An 11,219-nucleotide genomic window follows, 5' to 3' on the forward strand; every position below is an offset into this window, starting at 1 on the left:
AAAACAGTGTGTAGTGAAAATTTTGAAGAATTGTTCGATAATGCGTTTTTCGAAACAATGGAAGTGCCCCTAGAATCTAAGAATGACGATAAAAATATTCAAAAAGAATCTTCAATTGAAAAAAACAATATATACAATTTAGAGGAATTCTTAGATGAAGAAGAAGAGCCTTTAAATCCTGGGGGCCAAGAAACTTTGCTTGACAAATGTAACCTAGAAAATATCTGTTTTGCCCCAGGAGAAGGTAAAACGCCAATACATTTGATGCTTGACCAGTTTAGCGATGAACTCTCATTTCCTACACTTTTCTGTGGACATGCTAAGCAATTTCTTACAAAATTCTCCTATTCTGACCAGACGAAAATACTACTCCAGCACAAAGACAGGCGATTTGCAAGGACAGACTATCTGTTGTATACATTTAAAAAACGTCAACTAATCCAATTATCCAGTGCAATTGCAACATGTCTCAGAAAAAAGAGGAATGAGGATGGAAAATATACAGCTGGACAAGTAAGACAAGCAAATTTTCTAGACCAGCTGATTCGAAGTGACATGGGATTCCATTTTCTTAGTAGAATTGTAGGTTCACCTGCTTATTGGAAGCACGAAAAGACAAAATTACTGTGTATGATTCGCCAATTTGGAATCCCCACACTGTTTTTTACCGTGTCAGCAGCCGAAACAGCATGGCCCGAATTAATCAAGGTATTAGCACAAGTTGTTGATCAAAAAGATGTTACTCTAGAGGAGGCCGCGAGTATGCCCTACTTAGAAAAAACTCGCTTAATTAGAACAGATCCGATAACTTGTGCCAGATACTTTGATTATCGGTTCAAACTGCTATTTAAATATATGAAGAGTCAAAATGGACCCTTTAAACAAAATCCCATAGAGCATCATTATTACCGCATAGAATTTCAACATCGTGGGTCTCCTCATGTTCACGGGTTATTGTGGTTATCCAATGCTCCAAAATTCCAAGAAACACCAGAAAGTTTCAAAGAGTGTGCCGAATTCGCGAACAGGTATATTACCTGTAATAGTGATTTAGAAAGTGTCCGTGATATAATTCAGTTTAATACGCATCATCATTCTAAATCGTGTCAAAAAGAAGTGCGGGGACACAAAGTTTGCAGGTATGGTATCCCATTCCTGCCAATGGATAAATCGGTAATTCTAACGCCAATAAAAATTGACAAAACCAAGGAAGCGGATTTACGTAAGGCCATGTCTGAAAAGTTTTTAATGATAATGCGTAGGCTTAAGGATAAACCAGATTTATCATTTGAAAACTTTTTGGCTGACCTTGGTATGTCTAAGGATGAGTATCTTAATGTTATACAGCACAACATTTTTAAAACCACTTTATTTTTAGAAAGGCTGCCAAAAGATGGTTTTATTAACAACTTTAATGCTGAAATGTTCTCCATGATGAAGAGCAACATGGACATTCAATTAGTTTTTGAGCCATATGGTTGTTGCACCTACATAGTCAACTATATCAATAAGTCCCAAAGAGGTGTGTCTGATATTTTAATGAAGACTATGGAAGAAATTAAAAAAGGTAATTTAGATGTTAAGGGCAAACTTAAATCTCTTGCAGCAGCTTTCTTAAATGCGAGCGAAGTAAGTGCCCAGGAAGCCGCCTACAGCGTGTTACAACTACCGATGCATGACACCTGTACCTCCTATGTATACATCCATACAAATCCAATCAGGGAAAGGACAAAAATGTTGAAACCATTAGCACAACTTAAAGAAATGGACAATGACGATCCCAATATTTATTGTGATGGTCTTATAGAACACTATGAACAGCGGCCTGATGAGATGGAAAACATATGTTTGGCTGAGTTTGCGGCCTATTATGATTTCTTTAAGAAACAAGCAGAAACAAAGGCTAATGGTTTACCCTTAAAAGATGGAAGTGGCGTTTTAGTTAAAAGGGGTCATGCTAAAATTTTAGCCTACCGTAGTTATGGACTTCAGCAAGACCCTCTTAACTACTATAGGGAACAAATAATGCTATACATCCCATGGCGAAATGAAGTGGATGAAGTTGAAAATGAGAACATTGATCAACAGACCATATACAAAGATCGATACCAAGAGATTGTTGCAAATCGACAAAAGTTCAATGTCTTAGATGAACAGGTAATCGATGAAGCCCTGAAACTTGCCGAAGACCGATCAAATCAATTAGACGATGGTGGATTCGGTGGAGAAATCGATGATGAGTTTATGCCTTATGGACTAGACAACCCCATTTATGATCCATTCAATCACATCATCGATAAGAAAGACGATGAAGCGCCAGTAAAACATATCGCTTTCCCAACGCCTCATCAGATGAGCGATTCAGAGTATGAAGCCCTCATAAGCAAACTGAATCACAAGCAGTATCAGTTCCTTAATGTCGTGCAAGACAGTCTAATTGAAGGGGAAACTTTCTACTGCACACTTAGTGGTCCAGCAGGTACAGGCAAAAGTCACCTGATTACGGCAATAACCCAGTCGTTATTGCGCCATTTCAACTCAATACCGGGAAATAATCCTGAAAGTTTAAAAGTGTTACTTTGTGCGCCTACAGGTAAAGCGGCATTTAATATCGGGGGTATAACCTTACATGCGGCATTATCGTTACCCGTTAGTCAGTATGGTGAAGAACTAATTCCGTTACACCATGACACCGTTAATACTATATATTGTAATTTGTATGACTTAAAATTAATTATCATAGATGAATATTCCATGGTTGGCGCCAGATTGTTTGACCATATTAACAGTAGATTGCAGCAAATCTTTAAATCTGACGCCATCTTTGGAAATATTTCAATAATTTTATGCGGCGATAATCGTCAATTACCCCCAGTAAGGGATATGTATATTTTTTGCCCAGTAAAAACAAATCCGTATAAAGAATTATGCGGAACGTATCTGTGGGATCATTTTAAATATTTTGAACTTTCAGAAATAATGAGACAGAGTGAAGATAAGTCTTTTGCAGTTGCCCTCAATAATATGGCGTTTGGTAAAATGACCGACGAAGATGTGCAATTGATCAAGTCCAGGGAAGTCGACAGTATTGACCAAATTCCTGAAGACACTATGCATTTATTTTGCACCAATGCAGAAGTAGATGCATTCAATGAAATGAAACTGTCTACATTTAAAACCGAGCGAGCCGTAAGTCAAGCCAGAGACGTTATCAAAGGGAGTTGCTCAGAACGACTAAAAAATTTATTTCTGGAACACGCAAAAAGCTTAAAAAAGGGGGAGAGTTTTGGCCTAATGTTAAATTTAATATTGCAGGTAGATGCCAAATATATGATTTCAATGAATGTGGACACCAGTGATGGAATAGTGAATGGTGCAACAGGCATCTTACGTCAAATAGACTATGACCGAAGTAAAATTCCATTCAGAGTGTGGATGGAGTTCTTCGATTCCAAGTCAGGCCAGGAATGCCGCAAGAGAAACGAATCCCTTAGGAAGTCTATGGGTGTGTTATACACTTGGACGCCCATAGAAAGAGCTGCCAGAGCTGTTAAAATTCAAAAAGGCAGCAATGTTCACGTTGAGCGTCTTCAGTTTCCTCTTGTAATCAGTGAAGGAATTACAATCCACAAGAGTCAAGGTGCCACCTACAAACAGGTGGCTGTTCACATTGGAAATCGCATGACGAGAACCAGTACCTATGTTGCTTGTAGTCGGGCCACAAAGCTAAGTGGCCTCTACATCATTGGTAAGTTTAAGGCCCCTAAACCGGCAACCGAAAAGGATGCTGCTTATAAAGAACTGGTAAATATGCAAGAAAACAAACTTATAACATCCAGGTATGACACTCAGTATCTTAATGATTCTAATGTCAAATACATTATTGCTTATCAAAATGTGCAAAGTCTACCAAAAAATTTTAATTTTATAAAAAATAATCCCATTTTTAAAGACGCACATTTCCTAATTTTTGTTGAAACCTGGTTACTTAAAAAGAAACAAAATTTAAAAATAAATGATTTTGAAGTGTTTGCCAACCTGAATAACGATCAAACTGTAAGTAAACCCTTTGGCATAATTTGTTTCAAGAAAAAAAATGTATCAGCAAAAATAAAGTCAGTGAAAAAATACACCAAAGATTTCTGTGGTATAGTGTTTCAAGCAATCACATTTTACTTGAATGAAATTTATGTCATAGCAGTTTATATTCCCCCAAAATTGAGCATTGCACATGCTAAATTTTGTTTGGAAGAGATTATTGATCAACAAAGTGATATCCTAATCATCGGTGATTTTAATCAAGATATTATCAATCAAAATGAAAATGGTTTGAAAAATTGTTTAATATCTAAAGGTTTAAGTTGCAAATTGAGTGTTGGCGAATCAACTACAAAATCAAAAACTCAAATTGATTGGCTTTTTAGTAATTTTAATAATTTGAGTTACAATATTTACAATACTGTGTATAGTCACCATAAATCACTAGTGGTTAGTATTTATGATAAAGGTTTTATTCCCAAGCAGGTAAAAAACGTTGATAAAAATAAACAATCTACAAAAGGCTCTACTGAACTAAAATTTAATACCAAGCAAATGCAAATTTTACCAACACAAAATTCATTGGGTATCTCTACTTACCAAAGTGTAGAAGATAATAATGACAATATGGTAGTAGATATTAGTTCAGATGACGAAAACAACCCCAACTTATTTACTAAACCGCCTGCTTTATTAAATACCGATATGGTATCATGTTATGCAAATAGCATCGTACAGTCATTTTTATGTTTACCTGAATTTCGCTTTTCCATTTCAAAGCGAAATACAGCGCTAAACAGTATTCTAAATGATATTATGCTGACCAAAATTAATTCCACATTAAAAGTTCGACAATTGGTGTCTGGTAGAAATGGTGAAAATTTTGCTGTAAATCAACAAATGGACGCTCAATCATTTTGTCAATCTTTAATCAGAAGATTAGATGCAGATGATTTTAGCATTTTCATAAAAGCTAATGGTCATGAACTTTTAAATTGTCAAAACTGTAATATTAATATGAATGAAAATGAACAAATAATATACACTCATTTTCTTTATTTTCCTGAAAACTGTGGCAATTTAATTGATTTTAATTCAATGTTAATGCTAAAAGACTCTGATAGATTATGCCCATACTGTAACAATAATCTAAAAACACGCTCAGTGGTTATATGCCATAAATATTTGGTAGTATGTCTTCAGAGAATTGGCCCTCAAGGGAATAAGATAAATACCAAATTTTACAATTTTGCCTCTGAAAGTGTTATTTTGGATGAGCAAATATTCCGAGTAAAAAGTGTTGTTAAGCATCATGGAAACACCATTGGATCTGGTCATTATACATCTATAGTTAATTATAACGATCAATGGTGGAAATGTGATGATAATCGCATAACTAGAATGTCTGGGTTTGATAACACTTTAGAAGATGTATACTTATTGCTCTTAGAAAAATGCTAAATTTTCTTAAAATACTAGGACAAACCTATTTAACATAAACAAAATTACAAATGAGCAAAGTAGTATTCAAATAGTATGAGCAGTGAGTTTTGCATTGCAAGCAAATAAAACATCAGTTTACTCACACTTCTAGCTCAACATGCATCCAGGGGTTATCCGGCCCGACTGTAACCAAAACTCTTGACGCACTTCGATTCAGATACTAGGTTATGATCTCCCGCCCCCCAAAAGATTTCACTACGTGATATCTTTATATATTAGAGTCATCTTATGCGATAAGTGATTAAACCTAGCTTAATGGCCAATTTGTTATAATGCATGTAATTACTTATTGCAATGGGTGACGGATTTTTCATTCGGCGAGGCAACTTTTGCTATTAATAAGTCTTGAGGTATCAAAAGTCGGAGTATAAAGATTAGTGAGTGGTAAATAGTAGATAATTGTAGAAGTGCCTTGTGCTATTGGCATGGCTTACTATTAATCATTCGCTTTCTCAATGAAAATCCCTTTTCTAGTTTTATATATATTTTTAAATATATATTTAAATATAAAAGTCTCTCTGGGAGAGTAAACTATACAATTTCATATTTATCTGTAAAACATATAATTTTGCTATGTGGCTACTAAGCACAATTAATTCTTTAATTTATATTTCATGGTTTATTTTCAATGTGATATGGAAATGTATGGTTTATCTGTAAAAATAGCAAATCAACAGACCATGTCTGTTTTGTTTAAATATGCTATATTAATTTAAAACAGCATAACCTCGTAAAATCAGTTTTCGTTATAAATGTTCATGATATAAATATGAGATATTATTATGTTAATTTATTAAGAATTTTTTAGAGAAAGTTGATGTAATTAATTCGCGATTTACAAAAAACTGATTTTCGCTCTGACAAGTGCCTCTCAAGTCCTGGATGATTCTTAAACAAATAAAATTCTTTTTTCAGCAACATTATCTTCTGATTGTGACAAATGTTTTGTCATAGTAATTTAATATTTTTTTATCATATATTCTTTATTATATTGTATTTAGGAAATTAAGATTGAAGACGATATTACTACTTTGATACAACTCTGGTACCGCTCTTTCCAAAAATAGACTGCCAACCTGTGGAGAATATAGGTAAACGTTGCTTTCATATAATTTTTTAAAATTAATTGTCTAATTATTACAGAAAAAAGAACCTACGAGAGAAATATATGCCCTATACCCGCCTCCTCGACACCCTACCCTTATCCGACGGCTACACATACTATATTAGCAGAAGCCGCCGCAGAAGAATTTACCAATACTAGTGTTTCTGAAGAGAGAAATAAAATGGAGTAAAAAATTTCATAATTCTAGATAATTTTATAATTACGTTTTCTCATTGTTGTCGTAATAATTATTTTCCCTTTCGCTGTCAACTTATGAAGCCTGAGGTTTGACTAAAAATTAAATAATAGATTACAAATAACCAAATTCGAATACAGTAGATTTTAATTCTTAATGCTTTTTGTTTGTGATTCCAATATCAATATTTTTATATTTTGTTAAGATATAATTATATATAATATATACGTGTTATTACTATAGAGTTTTATTGCATTTCAGAAACACCAATGAACATCACATATACAAATATATAAATGATCTTCCATGGAAGCTCTAGATTTATGATGTTTAAATATCACAAACATTTTATTTTTATTTTTTGTTCACTCAGATATATTACAGAACAACTAACGGAAAAACTTCTTTGAGACTCTTTTTTAAAAAATAAAAACTATTCAATCATTTATCAACACATCTCTTACCAGTAGTAAGTATGAGTTAAAATTATCTATAGAAACGCTCCACTTGCTTACTACAAAAAAATAAAGTTTAATGGATTTTTTATTTATTTACTTATGAGAAATTGGAAGCTACTGTGAACATTTGTGTATTGTCAACTTAGAACATTGAAACGTTTTCATTGTTCTAAGATTTTCATTGCGTATTTTTATAGCGTTTAGTTTAATTCAATGAGCAATATACAAGTATAACACAGATATAGCGCAGTCTATAGCCTGCCTTTAGGATATTATTAAAGTTAAAAAACCCTTTCACACTTTTCTCAAAAGACTTTCACTTTTAGAATAATACAGGCAATCCAGTATAAATAATAAACTATTTATTTGTTTTTTTTTTATTAAAAAATAATAATACGCAACAACTTATCAAGTCCAGTGCAACGATATATTAGAATGGTCACCCGTCAAAACACCATCATTCCACCTGCCAAACAATGTAAATAGAAGGTGGATGACATTGTTTGGCAGGTAGAATGCTGGTGTTTTGACGGATGACCATTCTAATGTATCGTTGAACTGGACTTTACTATCTACATAACTATAACTTACATACTATCAATAACTTATTAAATAACTTAACTATAACTTAACATAAATAACATAAAAAATTACATAAACATTAATAAATAACATAAAAAATTAAATGAATCTAAAATTAAAACCTACTCTACCCTCCCCCTTCCCCTGCCACGACCTCGGCCCCTCCTCGAGCCCCCTCGCCACTGGTACCCGCTTGTGTGCTTCAGCACGGCGGAGGCCACCGAGGCCATGGCGTCGGTTACTACCGACAGTAATACTTCTAAAAAAAAATAATATATAACAAACCTTAATCTATATAAATTTGAAAAGAAAATTAATATAAAAAAGTTATATATTACTTTGTGTATTTAGAACCGATTGTTCCCTCCGCTCTAGCCTTTTTCTTTTCCAATTCCCTTTTCCCCTTTGCCTCCACCTATTATTGTAGTTTTCCTCTGTAACAAAATAAAAGATTTTAATGTTTTCTGTGGCAATTGAAAGGAAAATTAAGTGTCAGTATTTCAGAGGATTTTATACTTACGATTATTGGGTTGGGTTAGGTTGGGGTGTATTTGGGTGGGTTGGTTCGGGTTGGGCTGGCTTGGGTTGGGTTGGTTCGGGTTGGGCTGGCTTGGGTTGGGTTTATTCGGGTTGGGTTGGGTTGGGTTAGGTTGGGTTGGGTTCGGCTTTCTCTCCCCAGGTTCTGACTAGATATTCAATAAAATATAACAATTCACTTATTTAAAATATAGTCTAAATTAATTCTTACCGGTCCACACTCCATGAGTGCCTCCAAACTTTCGGCAATTTCGTCTACGTTCATGTCGACAAACTCACAAAAAAACTCAAATAACGGGTTGTTAGGGACGCTGTTTGTAACGTTCACCTGAAGTTACCGTTCGTATTGTATTGTTTCTAAGCTTTCTAGCTTTTTTCCTTATATTGATTTATTTCATTTACAGATATTTGAAATATAAGACACACAACGCGACTATATAACAAATTATGGTTCTTTGAAGCATGATACCCCAACCACTGGTCATCTCTTTCCCTGGCATATAAACGTTGGTACACTTGATAATTTTTGTTTTTTTTTAAGAATTCCTTTATAGCCATTCACAGACAAGACCTAAAGGTTCCAAACTGGTCCCCACGGACCAAAAGTATAGGAGCGAAGCGACTATACTTGTTATATAGGAGCGTCTGCGACTATATTAAGCACGCCACCTCGGGTCCGAAAAATCGTGTTTTTTTGGAAATAAAAATTCATATCTTTGGCTGTATGGCTAGCGAAACGATGAAATTTGGCATAGGGTCTCTCAATACATTGGGAATGATGGATCCGTAAACGATTTTTTTTTCGGGTACCACCAAACGGAGCGGTACTGTCTCAAAGTCAAAAATTCGTAAAAAAACGGGTCAAAATTCATTTTTGCACGAGATCTCAATTTTAACGCTGTCAAAAAAATTGAAATTTTTAGGCATAAAAGACTTTATAGTAATTCATGTCTGTATACTTTTTGGGCCCGATCGGTATACAGGGTGAGTTGTTATAAGCGAACAAAAGTGACTAAAAAAAAAATTCAAACTTCTCCAGAGGCTAAAAAAAAATTTTTATAAAAAAAGTGTTTCGGCGAAAAGACTTCATTTTATAAGAGATTTAACATACTTAGAGCTTTTTTTTGTAAAAAATTTATTTTACGAGTTCTGGCATTTTCAGTTTTTTGGAATTTTCCGCCAAACGATACTTATTTTCGGAAAAATTTTTTTTTCAAAAAATAACTTTATCCTTTACCTTTCATATGCCATATAACCGAAATTTTTGGGAACCATACAGGGCGAGCAATAATAAACTTTACCCATGAATGTCCGACCCGAAAATCACATTTTATTTAATAACTTTTTAGTGGTTGCACCTGGATAATTTATATTCTCAGGAATTAAATACTTTAATAACCCCAGTATTTGTGTAAAATTACAATCTTCCAACATTAATAGGTTCTGAGCAATTCGAATTTTCGCGTTTAATTCATTTGCCACGTCCCTGTACATGGTGAAAAGATCAAACAACATCTAGAGGATCCGAAATTTTGTTTTACAACACATACTAAAATTTCAGGGTTCCAGCGATAGTACAAGTACCCGAAAAATGCGATTTTATGAAAAAAGTCCATTTTTTTGCGTTTTTGCAGGTAATTGGAGGTGTCAACCTAAACTCTGATGAAATGGCTAGTGGGAACAATACTTTGACGCATTGTGGTTACAAATTTTTTGCTCGTAACAGGTGGCCGGGACTTGGTTGGGTTTTTTGTAAAATTATGAATGAAAATGAACCGGAAACGATCAGGGAAAGGAAGCACCGAATCAGAAAATGAATGGGCTTTCCGAATCTGTGCATATCAATTGGGGAAATTGTGTATTGCGGCCAGGAAAATTCGGCAAACATTTTGACGTCTTCGAAAAATGCCGTTTTTTTGAAAAGTCAGTGGTTTTATACCGGGGTGAGACGAAATGAAATTTGCCCGATTATTTTATTAAAATTATTCGAATATATACACGGGTCAGTCGTAATGATCTATTTAATTTAAAATAAAAATTTAGATATTAGGTGAGCTTTTACTATTTAGTTTATTATTAATAAATGTTAATAATTCTTAAACATTGCTTTTGGGTTATAAATAAAAATTTTTTGAAATTATTGATTTTTAAGGTTAGTCGAGTATCATAACTTTTTTGGTATTGGTGCGATTTGGTTGAAATTTGGTACCTAGTACCTATTTCGGATAAGATTAATAAATTTTTACAGATATTTGACATGACTATGTTTTAGGGTCACGTGACTACCTTAACTTTCTTCCTATTTGTCCGATTTGAATGAAATTTGGTATTTGGGGTTTATTTAGGATGCAATTATTAATTTTTCATAGATATTTGACATTTGACTTCCAGGTCACGTGACTATCGTAACTTTTTTGCTATTGGTCTGATTGGGTTCAAATTTGGTATTTGGGCTTTATTTAGGATGCAATTATTAATTTTTGACAGATATTTGACATTTGACTTCCGGGTCACGTGACTATTGTAACTTTTTTGCTATGAGTCCGATTGGGTTCAAATTTGGTATTTATGCTTTATTTAGGACACAATTAATAAATTTTAACAGATAATTGTCAAATTATATTTTAAAGTCACGTGACTTTGATAATTCTTTTGCTATTGATCCGATTGGGTTGAAATTTGGTATTTAGAGTTTTATTAGGATGCCATTATTGAATTTTTACAAATTTTTAAAATATTGCGTTTTTAAGTCACGTGACTATCAAAATTTCTTTCGTATTCGTCCGATTTGATTGAAATT

The 11,219-nt window shown here is 33.7% G+C and overlaps 2 protein-coding genes across 3 annotated transcripts; one reads left to right on the forward strand and one right to left on the reverse strand.

Moving 5' to 3' along the window:
- Positions 1 to 6: 6 nt before the first annotated feature.
- LOC126749276 (uncharacterized) lies at positions 7 to 6,971 on the forward strand. Of its 2 annotated transcripts, XM_050458973.1 has the most exons (3): positions 7 to 3,748; positions 6,543 to 6,632; positions 6,685 to 6,971. In XM_050458973.1, exons 1-2 carry the CDS (start codon positions 58 to 60, stop codon positions 6,548 to 6,550), a joined length of 3,699 nt encoding a protein of 1,232 aa, XP_050314930.1. In that variant the 5' UTR covers positions 7 to 57; the 3' UTR covers positions 6,551 to 6,632; positions 6,685 to 6,971. The 2 variants fall into 2 exon arrangements, with proteins under 2 accessions (XP_050314930.1, XP_050314929.1); XM_050458972.1 differs by having other exon boundaries at positions 7 to 6,632.
- A 688-nt stretch (positions 6,972 to 7,659) lies between these two features.
- LOC126749290 (sporozoite surface protein 2-like) lies at positions 7,660 to 8,735 on the reverse strand. The gene is made up of 4 exons (XM_050458980.1): positions 8,631 to 8,735; positions 8,403 to 8,568; positions 8,221 to 8,316; positions 7,660 to 8,141 (listed from the first exon to the last, which is right to left on the reverse strand). The coding sequence occupies exons 1-4, from the start codon at positions 8,682 to 8,684 to the stop codon at positions 8,005 to 8,007; spliced, it is 453 nt and encodes a 150-aa protein (XP_050314937.1). The 5' UTR covers positions 8,685 to 8,735; the 3' UTR covers positions 7,660 to 8,004.
- Between the last annotated feature and the right edge of the window lie 2,484 nt (positions 8,736 to 11,219).

The sequence above is a fragment of the Anthonomus grandis genome, chromosome 23 (genome assembly GCF_022605725.1).
Source record: "Anthonomus grandis grandis chromosome 23, icAntGran1.3, whole genome shotgun sequence".
Taxonomy (NCBI): domain Eukaryota; kingdom Metazoa; phylum Arthropoda; class Insecta; order Coleoptera; family Curculionidae; genus Anthonomus; species Anthonomus grandis.